The sequence below is a fragment of the Hyposmocoma kahamanoa genome, unplaced genomic scaffold, assembly GCF_003589595.1.
Source record: "Hyposmocoma kahamanoa isolate Upper Pololo Valley unplaced genomic scaffold, ASM358959v1 211, whole genome shotgun sequence".
In the NCBI taxonomy this organism is placed as follows: domain Eukaryota; kingdom Metazoa; phylum Arthropoda; class Insecta; order Lepidoptera; family Cosmopterigidae; genus Hyposmocoma; species Hyposmocoma kahamanoa.
The window spans coordinates 318658-336836 of record NW_020653732.1 but is presented as its reverse complement, the minus strand read 5'-3'; the positions used below and the strand labels follow the sequence as shown (position 1 = coordinate 336836).

The window sequence follows — 18179 nt, the reverse complement described above, 5'->3', positions numbered from 1 at the left end:
AAATTGAAAGTAATTATTCGCATCTAAATCCCGATATTTATTTTTTTATCCAATTACTATCAAATAAGTAATACTCTACCAAATTAAAAATCACGTGATGCGAATGAAGCTTCATACTGGGCTTTTGATTTAGTCGAGTATTATTTATTTGACAATGCAGGATGTCGCATCCGACGAACGGGAGTAGACTCCTAGTTTACGCTGATTGGAATATGTTGTGTATTAAATTTGTAACTATAGTTCACAATTGGGTGGTTCGCATTAATATACAGTTTGATGACTCTCGTTACAATATGTGTAGAAATCGCGGAAACCAAAGAACTCTGTTTATTAATAATTTCATTAATTAATTTGTTCATTCATTGACAATGCTAATGTATTTCTTTTTAAATTGTTACAGATACAACAACCTGGAGCCAGTAACATGCATACTTTGGCCCAGTCTGCCCAACCACAGATTCTAAGTAAGCTTTTACACTTTCAGATTAAAGGAATACCTTCCAATTGTGGTTACAAAACTATACACATGAATATATCGCACCCTTGGTATAATAAATAACCTTATTCTTATTACACCAAGGGTGCACATCTGCAAAAAACTACTTTTCTTTTACTTGAAAAGTTATTTGTAATATGGTAATAATATCTATGATATTATAAATAACTCAAGAGGACTGTTAATAAAACAGCGTAGTCGGGTATTTAGTACTTATTGGTATGTACACCAGATATAGCTACGAGTACCAATAAGCTATTTTTGTAACAAATTTATTTTACATTGATGGGCTGATTTTTTTTTTCAAAGCTACTCTTTGTTTCTAGTGATAACATACAAATAACTAGATGGCGCTACAGATTTTTATGTATAGCGCCGGCTATTCTTTTGTTTAGGATCAGCGCCATCTACCCATATTAGAAACACAAAGTGATTGATCTGACCTTTATCAAAAGAATTGTCTCAGGCATTATTGATTGGCCTGGTCTGCTCTCTATAATAGACTTCCTTATCCCGCGACAATTGTCGAGGTCTGGTAGTAATAGGCTCTTCCATAGGCCAAGATGTCGCACAAATTTGAGGCTACATTGTTTCTTATCACGAACGATAACACTGTATAAGGAGTGTCAGAGTGAAATTGATCTAAATTGTACTTCCGTTTCTATGATAAAGAAAGTGATGTGATAAGTTTATAGTTGCGTTTATAATTATTGTACTTTTGTATCGTCATGTCTAACCAAATTTTATTGTACCTATTTCTTTTAGTTCATGTGCGCCCTCCTTTAAGTAATGGGACACTTATTTTAAAACCATAGTGTCTGTATACCTGCATAATTATTGCGAGTATATATAACTCATTGTTGCAACAGCCAGATTAAATAAATAAAATAAAAATAAATTTCGTTTATAAATTAGATTCAGAAAGTTCCAAGACGGATCGATGGAATTTTCCTTTTTTTTTAAATAAATCTTAATAGCAATAAGGAGACGCTATAGCCATTGTCTCTCTAACATCTTCGTTATTGTTTCACAGCAGGAGCAACAACAATGCTGTCCGTAGGCGCTGCTGTGAGCAGCGTCAACAGCGGGTCTGTAGGCGGACCGTTCCGCAGCGCCGTACGGGCACCAACTCCTGGGCCAGTCATCAACTACCTCAAGGCTGGTGTGCAGTACACCTCGAAACAGGCACCGCCACCACCGAGGCTTAAGGTACTTATCCACTATCACAAGGTCCCTTTTGACTACCTTTTACATTGTGGTAGAACTGGGAAGAAGCAAATTTTTGTATCGAAATATGACATAACCAGTTATCGGAATTGAGATAGTTAAGTATAACTAACTCATCGAGTACATAACTAGAAATAGAGACGAAATTTTTAGTTTGTTTGAAAACCATTTTGCCAAATCGTTACGTTGATAACTGCGCTCTGATTGGCTAGTCCGAATTCGAAACATTTGACGGGTGTCGTCAACTGCAAGCCTTCCTATAATGGACGAAAATTGCAAAATTACATATTTAGTGTTTAATTTCCGATGAAATGGGATTCCGTTTGTTTTGTAATTAGATGTTTTTTCCACACCACCGAATGGAACAGCCATTGTTAGAAATATTATCTTTATTACAATAAATACAAAATATTTTTGGAATATACAGAGACAGACGTGTACACTCAAGTCAGTTGTTGGCGCTGTATTATTTCAACTTTCTAATTTGTGATTTCAGCGCATACGAGACTTGATATTTAAAAGTGATATAAGGCCCATTTGCCAGGGATGGATGGCCCGTATTTCGTCTCTATTTCTGGTTATATACTCGATGAGCTAAACTAAAGAAAAACGAGGACATTCCTTTCCATAAATCCCGGAACTTTTCGGAAGTTATATGCGTATTATTTTAAAAAAATATAAAGTACATGTGGTGCAAAAATTCGCTTCAATTCCCTTTCTCGACAATGTAATTTTATTCCGTAATTCGAATTTTACCATAACAAGCAATTTGACACTAAATGATGACAGTAATTACCGTTTGATGGCCCTGTGATATGAACTAGCGGCTGCTCTATAAGAGTTCTGATTTTGTAAGTGTCATAGAAAACGAATAGGGCCCTTAATTTTTTTTTAAATCTTTATTAAATTTTAGGACTTTTGTTCTCGAGAATATGCCAGTCCTATCATAGCCTTATTCTAATTGTCATGCATGTCACAGTAAAACTTGTTTTCTTATATTATTATTACATTAAAAGTACTACGTCAACTATCGCCGGTTTACCATGTCACACAACATTTTTGTATATTTTGATAAAGGTTCAGATAGAATCCCTTGGAAGAGTTCACGTTGGAACGGTTCAATTGTAACAGAAACATCAGTAGTTGTCGCTGGCTTTCGTTCTTGGTACATTCCGCCAACAAGTGTTGGACGTCTTCAATTTTATTACAAGCTTCACAATTTGGTGAATACACTTTTTCATAAGATATCCAAACCAGTTCGACGGATAACGTCCGGAACGTAGCCTAAACATTCAGAACTAATAAACCACGATACGTGGTGTGGCTCACATTGTAATGTTCTATACCATATGCCTTTATCTCCGGACCTTACATCAAAGAATTCTTTCCAGCTGTCAGTAATTAGTTTTTATATTTAGGTAGGATTTCGTGATAAAATGGCAGTATGGTATACTCCTGGCCTTGAGATGTAGCTAATTTCGCCAAGCGTCAACCTCCTCGTTCCCACTTACACCTATATCCCCTGTAAATTATAAGTCATCTCAAATGTGTATTGATATTGTCAGTGGCTGTATTTTTTAAGACTTCAGAAAAGGAGTTCTTGATCCGGCTGTATTCTTTGTGTGTGTTACGCAATTACTCCGGCATTTCGTCGCTTAGCAAACAACACGGCATATGTAATTTGGAGTCATTTTAAAGGAGAGTGATAAATTCCACTTATATTGCATACAAGATTTTCTAATCTATTATTGTTAATAAGTGCTCTATTTATGGATAACTCATAATTGTATAGGAGTCAGTTATTTTCTTCTTCCTGTCCTTATCCCACGCTAAATCGGGTCGGCACAACATGTATTTTTCTTCCACTCTCCCCTATCAGCCGTCATTTTTATGCTCACACCTTTCTTATCCGTGTCTTATCTTTTCTTTGGCCTTCCTTTCCCCTTACATGCCTCCATATTCATACCTAGCACTCTTCTCGTCACATGACATTCTTCCCTCCGCATGACTTGTCCATACCACGCTAACCTATTACTCCTCATCTTTTCCGTCACTGGCGCCACTTTCAAACTTCCCCTGATGTACTCATTCTTAATCTTATCCTTTCTCGTCACTCCACACATCCATCTTAACATTCGCATTTCCGCTACATGCACAGTTCGTTCAACATACCTTTTCATCGCCCAATATTCTGATCCATACAACATAACAGGTCTAATCACGGTCTTGTATATTTTCCCCTTTAGCTTAAGGGGCATTCGCCGATCGCAAATAGTGCCTGTGACCTATTGCCATTTTATCATTGGAGTTAGTTGTAAAATTTTTATTGGTATTCACGTTTTATTTGAACTTGAGTAACGTTCAAGAGTGGCGGTGTTGTCTGCTAAGCGACGGTTTGGGAACCGATTTTGAAAATTCTTTTTTGGGTGGAAAGAGTACCTCAGCATTGGTCCCAATTAAATTTGATGAAAATATTTCACCTGTGTGATAAACTAGGGGATCGGTATCGCGCACTTTGCGTTAACCGATTGCAATAAAACTTGGCAAATATTTGTAATTCCGATAAACACACTTTTCAGGTCGTTTTTTATTTCAATACAAAAGTTAAGTATAATTATGCACGTATGTTATTCTGCTGAGAGATAAAAAAGCAGTGTGTTGTCATTGGCTACCCATCGTGTTAATTCAACTGCTATTGCAATTTCTTGGTATTCTGCTCTTCAATGGCGAGTGCGTGACACATCGATGGCGTAGTCTTACATAAAATAAGACATTAGATTTGCAGACTAAATTGTTGCTAAAACGCATCGAGTATATAACCAGAAATATAGACGAAATGTCATTTAATTTGTTTGAAAACTATTCTGCCAAATCATTAAAGTAATAATTGCGCTCCGATTGGTCGGTGTCGTCAATTGTTTGATTTCAAAAAAATTAACTTGAGCTTGAGGACGAAAATTGAAAAATTACATATTTAATATCGGATGAAATGTGATTCCGTTTGTTTTGTAATTAGATGTTTTGCTGTATTTCCCACACCACCGAATCTAACTGAACCCCCATAGTTAGAGATATTATCTTTATTACAATAAATACAGAGTAATTTTGGAATACACAGAGACGTGCACACAGGTCAGTTGTTGGCGCTGTACTATTTCAGCTTTCTAATTTGTGATTTCAGCGCAAACGAGAGTTGATATTTAAAAGTGATATAAGGCCCATTTGCCTGATGAGTTGCCGGGGTGGATGACCTTTATTTCGTCTCTATTTCTGGTTATATACTCGATGCTTAAAAATTAAGATATACGTAGTAATTTCCAGTCTAATAAAGCAACATCGGTCGTTACGAATTGATTGAATGACTGCCATTCCACTGCCCTTCCACTGAGACTCAACTGCTGCAACTAGATTTTAGCAGAACAGCTAATATTATAATCGCAATATGATCTCGGTGGAGTCTCAATGACCAGTGCTTGCTTACAAGTAAATTAGATTTGGGGCCATTGACCTACTAAATTGGGGCCCATGGCGTGTTCCGTAATTCTTACTATGGTGTCTGTATTGGTTATTTAATGACAATTTTAATTTTTTCTAGATCATTTTCTCAACAGCCTCAAATGGTTGGATCTTAAAGATACCCTCTTTAACTAACCTTACAAAAAGCTTTAATTTTAATTAAATGCCGAATTGTGAAAGTTTATGCCAAGATAGATATATATTTAAGACGAGATAGGCTCTCATCATGACACCCTCTTAATATTGACATGCATTTACTTGATTTCGATTCGTGAATGTGGTTAAAACCACCCATAAGACTCGTGGAATTAAAAGGAACGCGGTTTCGGTCCGCAGCTGAGCCACCAGCAGCCCATCCCGCCGCTGGCGGCGCACGGGCAGCACGGCCAGCACGCGCAGCACGCGCACCCGCACCCCGCGCCGCACCCGCCGCACCCGCTGCCGCACGGCCGGTCGTCGCCCGCGCCCGCGCCGCTGCCGCCCTCCGCGCAGCAGGCGCCGCCGGCCGCGCAGTTCCAGCGGCTCAAGGTCTGCACGCCCGCACCCGCCACTCTCGGACATAAAGTCCCGTGTGCCATGGATGCCATCACTTGTAATTGTATAAAAAAACCACACAGACAGCCACAAATACCAACACCCCAACTCAACATACTAATATTTCTCCCAGCTCAGGAATCGAACCCGGGGCCTCTGCGCTGCGTGGTAACCGTTCGGCCTCCGAGGCTGTTGCAATATTAAAAAGATGGAGATGCAATAAATCCGTTACTTGTAGTATTGCAGTGACGTCAGAATGTGTTTGGAGGATCGCGGTTCAAGATATTTCACGTAAATTACAGAATATAAAATTTAAAAATGAATATATCCAATTAGACATTATCTAAAATCAATATATTTTTTAACTTTGTTTTCATTACATAAATAGATATGTATCATTAACAATTTTTAAAGTTATATATTTAAACACTATTTGCGTTGTTTGAGTCAAACGAAGCGCTACAGCCGAGGACAATGAACCATTTGTGTTGTACTCGACGCTATGCTTGTTACAAATCTTAATTCGTAGCGTTGGTATATAATAAACCCACTTGTGTCAACAAAGTTACACATAAAGTCAATAGGGCTTTTATTATGTACATTAAAGTCGTAAAAATAATGCTAACTTTATGAAACAAATTACGCTTATTTGAAATTTTATAACTCTCCTCACTCTCCTATTTAATTTGACATTTGCCATGGTGCGCTGAGCTATTGGTAAACCAAATAAATAAAAAAAAGTCCCCGCATTGGGTCAGCATGACGGACTATGGCCGAAACCCTCGCCTGAGGAGACCCGCGCCCAGCAGTGGGACGTATGAATGGACTTTATCGACGTTCGTACGTAGAACCTTTAAACCTCTCTCCTGAAAAGTTATCAATTTGCAGATGTGCCCTTTGTTGCAAAAAGCAAGAGTGCAAATTGTTGACCTTTTACTAGAGAAATACTAATTCTATACGCACTACTAAATTCCAGACGAGATGAGGTGCACCTGGTAGTACTCCTTTTTGCCCTGTCGTTAAAGTCGTTTCTGCATCCTTTCTGTACACCCATCGTGATATTAGCGAGATGCCCCTCCGTTGCGTTTTAAAAAATAAAATTAAAAAATAAATCATATCGACTGTTGAAAAAGCAACAGAAAGAATGGAAAATAAAATAAATGAAATAAAAATCTTTTATTAACCGACATAAAAAAAGGAGGAGGTTCTCGGTTCGACTGTGTTTTTTTGTATGTATGTATGTTACGCGATAACTCATACGCGATAATTTGTGAACCGATTTTGAAAAATCTTTTTTTTTAGGAAATGAAACTATTTTCCCGGATTTAAATCGCGTGTATTTGTTTTTTCAAATAAACCAACATTTCGGGCCCTTTACAGGTCCCATGGTCACCGTTGTCTGCCGTTGAAATTTAAAATCTTCCAATATAAATATAATCGAGGAATAGAAAGAAATTTTTGCCTCCAACCAGCAATGCTCACCTTACTATTACAACTTGTGCTGTTGTGCTTGATGTTTTGGAGAAGTATAGTTATTACTATACAAAACATCACAACAATTCATCATTCCTAAGGTGACAACAGAAAAAGTTTTAATTTTAGTAAATTTTAGAACGAACTATCAAAAACAACGAAAAAACCTTTTATGGGTTGACACGTTATTTATTGCTTATTAGCTGTACAGTTATTCTTACTATATAACTCACCTTGTACAATTATTGGTCATCCCTTAATGCAATAAAATAAAAATAAGAAAAATTATCTTCTAAAAAAAAACAATTCTGCCTCCAAACAGTAATGTGTGAACTGGTGAAACTACACATGAGACTTGTCAACTTTATGTTTCAAGGCGACGGGTGCAGTGGCAATGCCCTTCCGATCTTTGTCACTTAATTAAGTGGCATTGCCACTGTTAAATGGCCTTGTCGCTTACAACCAGGCGCACGACTTGCCTGTCCCGTCACTTTGTCCCGTTTCTTTTTGTATTTATTACAATTATGTTATTTACGCCGCAGTATGTTCTGATTCATCTTCCAGAAAGCCATCGATATGAAATACTTTTTATTATGATATGATAATAAAATTTTAACTGCCTCCGTGGCCGAACGGTTACTATCTGCCACGCAGAGGTCCCAGGATCGATTCCCGGGCCGGGAGGATTATTTGTATGGCTTACATGTATTTCTCTCGTGAGTTTGGGTGTAATATGTGGTTGTCCATGGTTCCCGCAACACAGGGTTTCCCTAATGCGTATGTTGAGTGTGTGCGTTATTATTATTATATTATATATGTATTTCTTTGTGTAGGTGGAGGATGCACTGTCTTATCTTGACCAAGTCAAGTACAAATTCAACACCCAACCTCAAGTCTACAACGATTTCTTGGACATCATGAAGGAGTTCAAAAGTCAAACGTGAGTATTTTTTCACTAATATTTGTGTTAGTTATTTAAACGTGCCAATCACTTTAATTAAATGTCACGTGGAATTCTATATGAAATTTGAATGGACCAATCGTATCGCTTTGATATCACGTGGAATTTATTTTAAAAATTTGAATTTACCAATGATATTGTTTTCATGTCACGTGAAATCCCATAGAAAACCTCACCTATCACATGACAATCAAATATTAATTTTTTTCTCTTTTTTGTGACATTTAGTTACATTTTACGATTATTATCATTAAAATCGACCCAAATATCTATTACCGACTTATTATATCCATGTGTTCACGCCCATGTTACATGCAGTTTAGTCTGTTAAAAGTGCATGTGACTAAATGTATAATACTGCCCTACTCATCGTAACTAACTAACAGACATTTTTAGCGAAATTTTTAGTGTCATTAACATATCTACAACATCATTACAAAAATGGAATTGCATTAGTTATGACGAGGACGGCAGAATATACCTTCAATATATTTGTATACTTAAAGTACACCCTGTGCTTTCACATATGAATTACGAATTATAAAATTTTTATAATTCTTGACGGAAACCATAAAAAACATAAACATAACTTTAAAACATAATAGAAATAAACAATAAACGTTGTTGATAATTATTTGCTTGTAATTCCTATACGCATAAATATACGACGTGACTTTAGTTTATTTCACTAGTTATTTCTAAGGCTGCTAACAGATTGACTCATGTTTGCAGTTAATGCGTAAAATCATAATCAACTTCATCCGAGACCTCGACTGCACGAAGTTGATAACGAATTCACTCATTAACTTCATGAAAATGAAACCGACTTCAAGCAGCCAAGATCAACTGCATACAAATAATTCCTTGCGTAAAGTTGTTATCAACTCTAGCAGTCCGCAGTCCATTTGTTTAGGTCTAAATGTAAACAATGTTGATACACCTTTTTATCGAAACATATACTTTACAAATCAATAGGTATAAAAATAGGCATGCAATTTCATATGAAGGCAAATATTTGTATTTTGTATTTGAAGGTCAGTACAAATCAGTTTATAAATGTCTATTTAATTTAGTTAAGTAGATAAACAAATGGACTATAACGAATCTTCATTTATACGCGAGTTGTCTCAAAAAGGTTTTACTGCTAACTCACGTAGACGACCTGCGTGGTCGACTGGCTTGCACATCGATTTTCATGGTGTCTCCATCTCACGTTCGATTCCCGGCCGGGACAGTGGTACCGTCGTTATTTTCGATTTCCATAACACAAGTGCTTTAGCTACTTTGAGATCAGAGCAACGTATGCGTACGTACAGTATTTCACGAGTAGTCTTAAGAAGTAATTTGTGACGTCCTAATTCACGAGAGAAATAAATGTAGGGCATACAAATAATTATCCCGCTCCGTTAATGGAACCTGGGACCTGTGCGTGGCAGTCCAGCACGATAACTTGTCTTCCACGGAGACAGGTTAAATGTTCTGACTAGCATTGCAGCAGTTATGAATAGCCGTGTTCGTCCCGTCACTTTATAATCACAAATAAAAATTACGATATTTCTTTATACCTTTCACTTGATGTTTCACAGAGATTTTGTTTCACAAGTCATGGGTAACCTAGTTTTAAAAATGTATTATTTTTATTGGAAATAAAACTATTATTACGAAATCTTAAATGTGTATATTTAATATTTAAACAAACCCACATTTCGGGATAATGCTGGGATTCTAATTTTTCTTAAGTTTAAGAGACTGGTATTCATGACTATGGCATCACAGTACATTTACTCAAATATTTTGTATGCCCGTAAAAATATACGTAATTTAATATACATAACTTCATTAAGAAAGAAGATATCCATAATATTAACCTTAGTTCTAAGGTCCGGAGCACATATTTTTCCGTTTCCTAAGTTTAAAACTTACATTAAAAGTATTTTAATTCAAAAGTCATATTACAAAATAGAAGACTACATGTTAGATAAAGATGTGCGTAAAGACGACACGGTTCTAGATAACACACAAATATGATTTAAAGCGTAGTTAAATTAAAGCGTAGTGAACGAGCAGTAGCTTAAAAAATGAGGATTTCAAGTGTAATTTTACATATGGAATAAATGATTATTGACTTTGATTCTTAAACCACTGGTCATTGTAATTGTATTGAAACTCCACTGACATTATATTACCATAATGATAATATTTGTTATTAGTTCTGCTAATATCTAGTTTCAGTGGCAGTTGAGTCTCAGTCGAGTGTCAGTGGAACGTCACTGATGGCATTCATTCAATCGCTAATGATCGATGTTGCCATACTAAACATATCTTATTTTTTATATCGTTTAATCAGCAATTTAGTCTTCAAGTTACTTGTATATAATATTAGTAGATTATCGACGTGCCTTCGACTCGCCATTGAAGAGCAGAACACCAAAAAATTGCAGTGGCAGTTGTTGCGAACGCAACAGAATTTTTGTAATAAAATTTAATATAACTTTCAAAACAGTAACTAAATGCTCGTCAAGGGCACATTACGTAGGCCGGGGGTTCTATTTTGAACCAATCAACTAACACCACATGTATGTTATTTCATCCCTTCCACAATTTAACGCACTTTGTGTACAAACTAACGAAGGTCAAAAAGGACGTTCACTTTTGAATTGTACTTCCATAAGAAACCACCACTGTTTAGCGATTAATGCCACTACTCCTGTAAACCAGCAACCTATTGCCAATATATTACTCCATCATCATCTTATTTAAGAGCCAGACTGTTGTCGGTGTAACCTTCTCCACTCCTCACGGTTCATAGCTGGCTATGAACTTCTTCTTTGACCTCTTTATAGCTGTTCTCTTCGATCTTTTTTATTTGTTCACTATATGTCACTCTTGGTCTTCCTCTTTTTCTTTTCCCTTTTATCCTCCCCTCAATTATCACTCTCGCAAATTCGTCATTACGCAACAAATGTTCAAAGATGTTCCCCCTTCTCCTCTCCATTGCATTCAAGACTTCTCTTTTTCCAAAATTTCCTCATTTGATGTATTTTCAATCCATTTTATTTTTTCCCTCCGCCTCCTGCACCACATTTCAAATGACTCCTCTCTCTTTGCTTGTTATTTTCCATGTCTCGCATCCATACAGTGCGGTACTCCAGACATAGGTTTTGATGAATCCTTTTTTCAATTGTATAGGTGTTTTAGAGGTGAAAATATGTTTTTTGTTATGGAAAGCCTGTTTTGCTATTGCGATTGTAGTCTTTGTCTTTATATTACATACAACTTAAATCGTCTTTTAACTTTACGAGCTCGTCGAGATCCTCTGCATCTTCTACTTGGGTCTGGCGGCTACAGCAGTTGAATAGTAGCCCGATAGCTAGCCTCTGATAAGCACCTACTCTTAGCTTTTAATAGCAAACGTACAAAATCCTGTCATTGACAATCGCCACACAACTGAAATAATTTAAAATTAACAGACTTGACACGGCTGGAAATTTTTATTGTAGTATTTAACCAATATTCCAAACGTTAAAATCGACAACACGAGAAAACAAATGATGATAAAAATTACCGTTTGATTCTCATGAAAAGTCTTTTGGCTGCAATTGAATTATCTGATCATTACCTCAACTTCCACAACCGAAAATAAAAATGAAAATTGTATTAATTTTAACATTATTTGTTGCAGAATCGACACACCCGGTGTAATCACTCGCGTGTCAAATCTTTTCAAAGGCCACCCTGAACTTATAGTTGGCTTCAATACCTTTTTGCCTCCGGGGTATAAGATTGAAGTTCAAAGCAACGGACAGGTAAGACCGTGTTTTATATCGTACACCGACTTCAACGCTGGGGTCCTCCTCTCGAAGCACGGAATCTGTAGTTACAGCCGTTTTCCCTCTATGGATGACCTACGGGGTTACTCGAAGTCCGTCAACGAAAACACTGCCAAATCGCGTTGTCATACATTCACAGATTACCTTAATAATTATCAGATACATCACTCTCATACAAAATCGAAAATACCTACTAAATCTGAGTAATGTCACCAGGCTCTCTCTACGACGAAAAAGGAGCCTAAACTCGCGCTCAGAGAGGTGAAAATAATGTGTGCAGTCGTGCGGAACCGAATGCTGGGTAATGTGGGGAATGTGTGCTGGGTCGGCGATACACTCAGCGGTAGGCACTAATCGCGTAACCTGGAGCGAGTGACTGAGCCCTGCCTTAAGTCTGCAGATCATCCACAATGGGAAAACGGACGTCGTGCTTCTAGAGCACAGTAGAGTTAAGTTTTGAAATAAACATCTTGCCCATCCGCTAAATTTAGACAGATTATAATGATGTCGAATTTTTTAATCCATTGAAAAAAAAAATGGTATTTTTTGTGTGTAAAAAAATGGGATTTTTTTTTGTTGGTAAGGGGGTACCTCAATATTGGTCCCATTTAAATTTGAAGAAAACATTCCACCGTTCCACCATTTGTATTCTTTCCGAATCCGAGGCTATACAGATCTAGAATACTCGTACCCACTTCGGATGTCGCTTGTGCACTAAGCCCTATTCGAAACCGAAAAAATACGAATATCCCTTTCGTGTGCAACCAAGGGATAAACTGATCCCTCTGACATTTAGGACCGTCATTTCTCGGATTCAGAACTGATATGAATCGGACGGAGTGCGCAAACGCTCCAAGGACGGCAAACTAGGGAATGAATCCGGTTTCGTTCACTTTCCGGTTTTAATAAAACTTTTTTTTTTTTATAACGCACACACTCAACTTAGCCCCGCACTAGGGAAATCCTGTGTCGCGAGTGCTATGGACACACACATAGACAACCACAAATTACACCCAAACTCACGGGAGAAATAAATGTAGGCCATATAGATATTCCTCCAGGCCCGGGAATCGAACCTAGGACCTCTGCGTGGCAGTCCAGCATGGTAACCGTTCGGCCATGGAGGCAGTCAAATATGTGTAAAGTAATGTAAAGGCAAATATATGTAATTCCACGAACTTTTGAAATCGGTTTTTTAAAATGAAAATGTTATTAAAAATTGTGTCTTACATGGTTTATACATTTATGCACTTTCTACTTATGACAACGTTCTTGTTAAAAAATAAATTTTGTTTATTTTTTGGCATTATATTTTATATCTGATTAAGAAAGAGGTACTTTGTGTGATGCTAGTAGAATTACAAATACCTAGTCATTTTTGAGAGGTGGGTTTTGTTAGGCATCAGTGTCCTACAAAATTATGTTTACTATAACGTCACGTATAAGAAAGGAGAAAAATGTAGTAATGTGGTTTTTGTACAGGTGTCGGTATCGATGCCGTCCCCCACGGGACTGGGCGGCGTCGGCGTTGGCGTCGGTGTAGGCGTGGGCAGCAGCGTGCTGCTGGGCGTGCACCACGTGCCGCCGCAGCCGCAGCTCGTGCACCTGCTGCCCAACGTCGCACCGTGAGTATAACTTCCTATAGCGATATCTCCACTTCGTCTTCAACCCTTAACACTTAACTTAGTGGGAACTAAAGAGCGAACTTTAGATTGTACCCTCACCTATAGCGAGAGTTATTGCTTCAAAACATTCAACAAATGTTACGAAACGTAGAAAAACTATACCAATACATTAAACTAGTATTATATAGGATTATTTGTAAAATACAACATCCCAAGCTACATTATATTACTAACATAATAAACAACAAATTTTAAGTTTTTGTTGTACTTTCTAACAAAAATATACATATTGATTTCATTTCATATTAACCTTAGAACTAAATTCAAACTCATGGTAGCACGATTTTGTTTAACTAATGTAAACAATTCTTGTATGGGGAACTACCTACATACGTTTTTACCATAAGATTCCGAAAGCATAATATTAAAATTATCATTCCCTAAGTTTAAAACTTACATTAAAAGTATTTTAATTGAAAAATTGTATTATGAAATTAAAGACTACATGTTAGATAAAGTAGTATGGAAAGACGACATGAGTCTACATACCATACAAATATGATTCAAAGTGTTATTCCATAGCATTTCAGTTTATTTCAAAAAAGATAATCCTTAGTAATATTCGTTCTTCTCAGAGTCGACATAATGTTTTATTCGGCAATTGTTTTATTTTATTTTAATAAATTATTTTTTGACTTTGACACTTTAAATCTATATTTAGTTGTAAGGTTACGTGCAAACGTCCTTCACGACGACCCCCAATCGTTTTGCATCTCACTGGTATTCTATTCTTACTGCACAGAGTTATTGCCGTTTGATCTATATAAATAATTTTATTTTTGAACGAAAGTAAAATATGATAAATTATTGAAAGTCAAACGTTGTTCTTTATGATGTTAGTAATACAGTCCTAGGAAGTTTTTTTTATGACATCAATCGACGGGACGAATAAAACAGGGAGTAAGGAACAGACAGGCCTATCCATGACAGTTGCAGTGACACTCAAAGCTTTAAACGAAAAATTTTGAGGGGCACTGCCACTGCATCCGTCACCCTGAGACATAATGTCACAAGTCCCATATAAATTCTCCAGCACCTTAGGGCGCGTTCCCATTACCTCATAACGCTTTATTTATCGTTGAACGACTGTCGTGTAGCTGTTCAGCAGCCGCCGTGTCGTTTTCTCGACAGAGTCGTTTAATGCTACGATTAGACGACTGTCGTTCTAGCTCTTCCCATTGTCACGACTCGTCGTAACGTCAAAAAAGTGTTGTGCTATATGTGAACAGCTTCATTTGAATATACAAGTCACGACACTTAAACTGCACGAAAATCTGTCGTCACGACATAGTAGGAACGCGCCCTTCCCTGTCAAAACTGGAACGCAGTAACGCTATTGTTAGTAGTTTACAAATAAGCCTATAGAAACCAGTTGAACATTACGGCCTTGTACAAATTTGTAAACATCAAACTTGAAAGTACAAAACTAAGTTGAGCACTTCCAATTGAAAGTCGACTAAATAAACATAACCAGCTGAGAGGGTCAATGCCCTCGTGTTTATTTTAACTGATAATGTAAGTATATGAGCAATTACTGCAACTAGACGGATTGTGAACCAGTTACTCGTGTTTGTATATTGTTACGCTGCTCGTATTTGTAGTTGTTTTTAGACTGCATTTGACTAGCAGTCCCGGGTACTAGGTTTTTTTTATTTGTGTCTTTTGTGTTATTGAATATTGTACATTTTTTTTAAGAGTCTATACATCCTGAAATGGCTTTAGTTGATTCGCATTACAGTGAAAGTGTTGAATAAATCACATTGGAGAAAATGTATAGTAAAATTCGGGATATACACTGATTAGTATACGGTGTGAAAACACTGTTCCTAAAAATTGTCACGATAGAAAAAAAAAAATCGAAATTTTACATATACCGATTATTTTTTTATATCAACTGAACTAAATAGAACACGTATGGTACACGATATATCAGATGGCTTTAAATAGCCAGTGTCTCTGTCGTTCGATCCAAGCAAAATGAACCGTATTAGTACGGGAAAAAATTGAATTCGAGGTGAGGTAGTATAGACTATTCATTGCTATAAATAAGGTGGATACATTTTAGTGATAAAATTAAATTAGAGACCTTAACTCTATTTAGCCTTAAATAAATGCATGCAAATATATGGTATATTTATTAATACGAGGAATAAAAATAAACTAGCTGTTCTTGACAGTCATTTTCACGAAGTAGCAAATTCATTGAAGGGGTAATGTATACATACGCTTCTATAATAAGATTTCGAGAAGTTCCGAGAAGTTGAAAAATAGAGGGAGACAAAAACTTTATACTAAAGTTACACAGCTTCTGCGTACTTGGATAACAAAAATCCGTGATAGTGACCCGTTTAGCTCTAGCAGATAGTGTCGATCTAAGATGTTAATTTAAGCAATATTGTAATGATAAAGTTGATTTACAAAGAGCAACCCCCTAGAATTTCTTGCTCGTTCTTCTCAAGCGAATCTGCCGAAACGAATGAGCAGTAGAGTTTAATCAATATGACAATTTCAAGTGTAATTTGCTTACCCATGATATAATTAGTTGAGATTGTTATTAAATGTCGACTTGGTTTATCCTAAATTGTAGCTTTCGGTAACAAATAACACGGATAACCCAGCAATAGCTCTCGCTAATGGTAAAAGCAAATAATCGTCCCAGAATGGTTCATAAAACCGTGGAAAACGTGTGAAATGAAATAACATTGGGCCAGGGTGGCTGTGAACTCCTGATAGTGGGACATGTGGGATATTCCCTTCTACGAATCCCGGGATTTTCTGAATTGACGGTGTTTGAATATGCTTATTATTTATTGTATTTTGATCGGCGCGCCGTTCAGTTCGAGCAGACGCTCTGACACGCACGCTTTCTTATTGTGTATGGTAGTGGAAATGACGACGCCAGATATTGACATTTCTAAGATAAAATTTAGTGACTTTACATTGTAAGATGTTTTGTTTAAAACAATAATTTGTCAATTTCTGACGTCGCCATTTTCACTATGCGTACACAATACGAAAGCGAGCGCGTGCGTACGATCGGAGCGCCTGAAGAAACTGATAAAAATTTGATTAATAGAGAAAATGCTTTATTTTATTTTTTCCTTTGAAAAAGCATTTGTATAACGGCTTTTGTAAGAACAAACACCGTTACACAAGTTCGTTTCATGGTCCCTTTCACGCCGCCGCCGCCGATATTTTTTTGTCGGCGCGCCGCCGCCGATATTTTTTTGTCGGCGCGCCGCCGCCGGTTGGTCTAATATCGGCGCTCATATCTAATCGTTATACATAGGGAATGAAGCTAATTTTTCACTGACAGGGTCAGCCGTGACCACGGGACCTGTAAAGGGCCAGAAACATTTCTTTTTTTGAAAAAAGAAATGCACGCGATTCAGATTACATAATTTCATTTCCTATGTTAATGATATTGTTGGTTATACACAATTCACACGTGAAACCCAATGCTGTCGTAACTAAAAAAAAAACGATTTGTAAATTAAAAAATAAAGAGAATGGATCTTATTGCGAATAAAGGGATTATTTTTATTCGTGGTTCTACTTATAAACGAGAATATTGGTTCCATTCGGTAATTTTTTGAACTTACGTATCGTGTTTTTCAATTCCATCATTTTTGAGTTACGACAGCATTTGGTTTTTGTTTTTGTTTTGACAATTACATTTAGAGTTAAGTTAAATTATGTCTAAAATGATGATACTAATTACCGTTTGTTAGCCCAGTGATATAAACTAGCGGCTGCTCTATAAGAGTTCTGATTTATCCGATGTTACAAAAAGAGTGTACTATAGTAAAGTGTCAAAAGTTAAAGGTCATTGAACTTCAAAAATCAACAAGAATCTTCGATTTGCCGATTTGAAATTATAGTTCAAAATGTGCTGGTCAAAATTGATTTAAATCTCGATTCTTTTCGACATTTATCTACTTACAAAAATTAAATAGAAAACTTTATTTACATTTTTTTTAATAATATCAAGTGACGGGACGGACGAGTCGTGTGTCTGCTGGTAAGCTCTATCCATGACAGTTGGAGTGCCACTCAGAGCTTTAAATCGCGAAACCGCTATGACTGTCACCCTGAAACATAAGTAGACAAGTCCCATGTACCAGTAATTTCACCAGCACCCTTACCCTTCAAAACTGCAATTGTCTATCTGCAACGTAGGCTTCGTCAGATAAAAATCAACAATGCAATTCGCCACGGACCTGGTAATTTTTATTTAATTACAAGTATTAAAAAGGACATAGCGTTACTGCGCTGAATGGCCAACAAAATTTGTTTCACCAGGTAAGATCCAGAGCTTGCAGATTTTCTTGCTCGTTGTTCTCAAGGGAAGAGTAACAACTGTCTACGTAGGTTTAATAAATGATGAACCGAAACTCATTCAAGCTAGGGTAAAATGAATCCTTTAATCGTCGTAACTTGAACAGCATTTTAACGTT

The 18179-nt window shown here is 36.8% G+C and overlaps 1 protein-coding gene across 1 annotated transcript in view; it reads left to right on the top strand.

The window, feature by feature from the left end:
• Positions 1–402: 402 nt before the first annotated feature.
• Positions 403–18179, top strand: part of LOC113227506 (paired amphipathic helix protein Sin3a) — a 56034-nt gene continuing 38257 nt past the window's right edge. Inside the window, exons 1-6 of the mRNA XM_026460443.1 lie at positions 403–464; positions 1530–1705; positions 5576–5767; positions 8080–8186; positions 11890–12013; positions 13520–13662. Of these exons, the coding sequence (XP_026316228.1) occupies positions 425–464; positions 1530–1705; positions 5576–5767; positions 8080–8186; positions 11890–12013; positions 13520–13662 (782 nt within the window). The 5' untranslated portion in view covers positions 403–424. The remainder of the gene's footprint in view (positions 465–1529; positions 1706–5575; positions 5768–8079; positions 8187–11889; positions 12014–13519; positions 13663–18179) is intronic.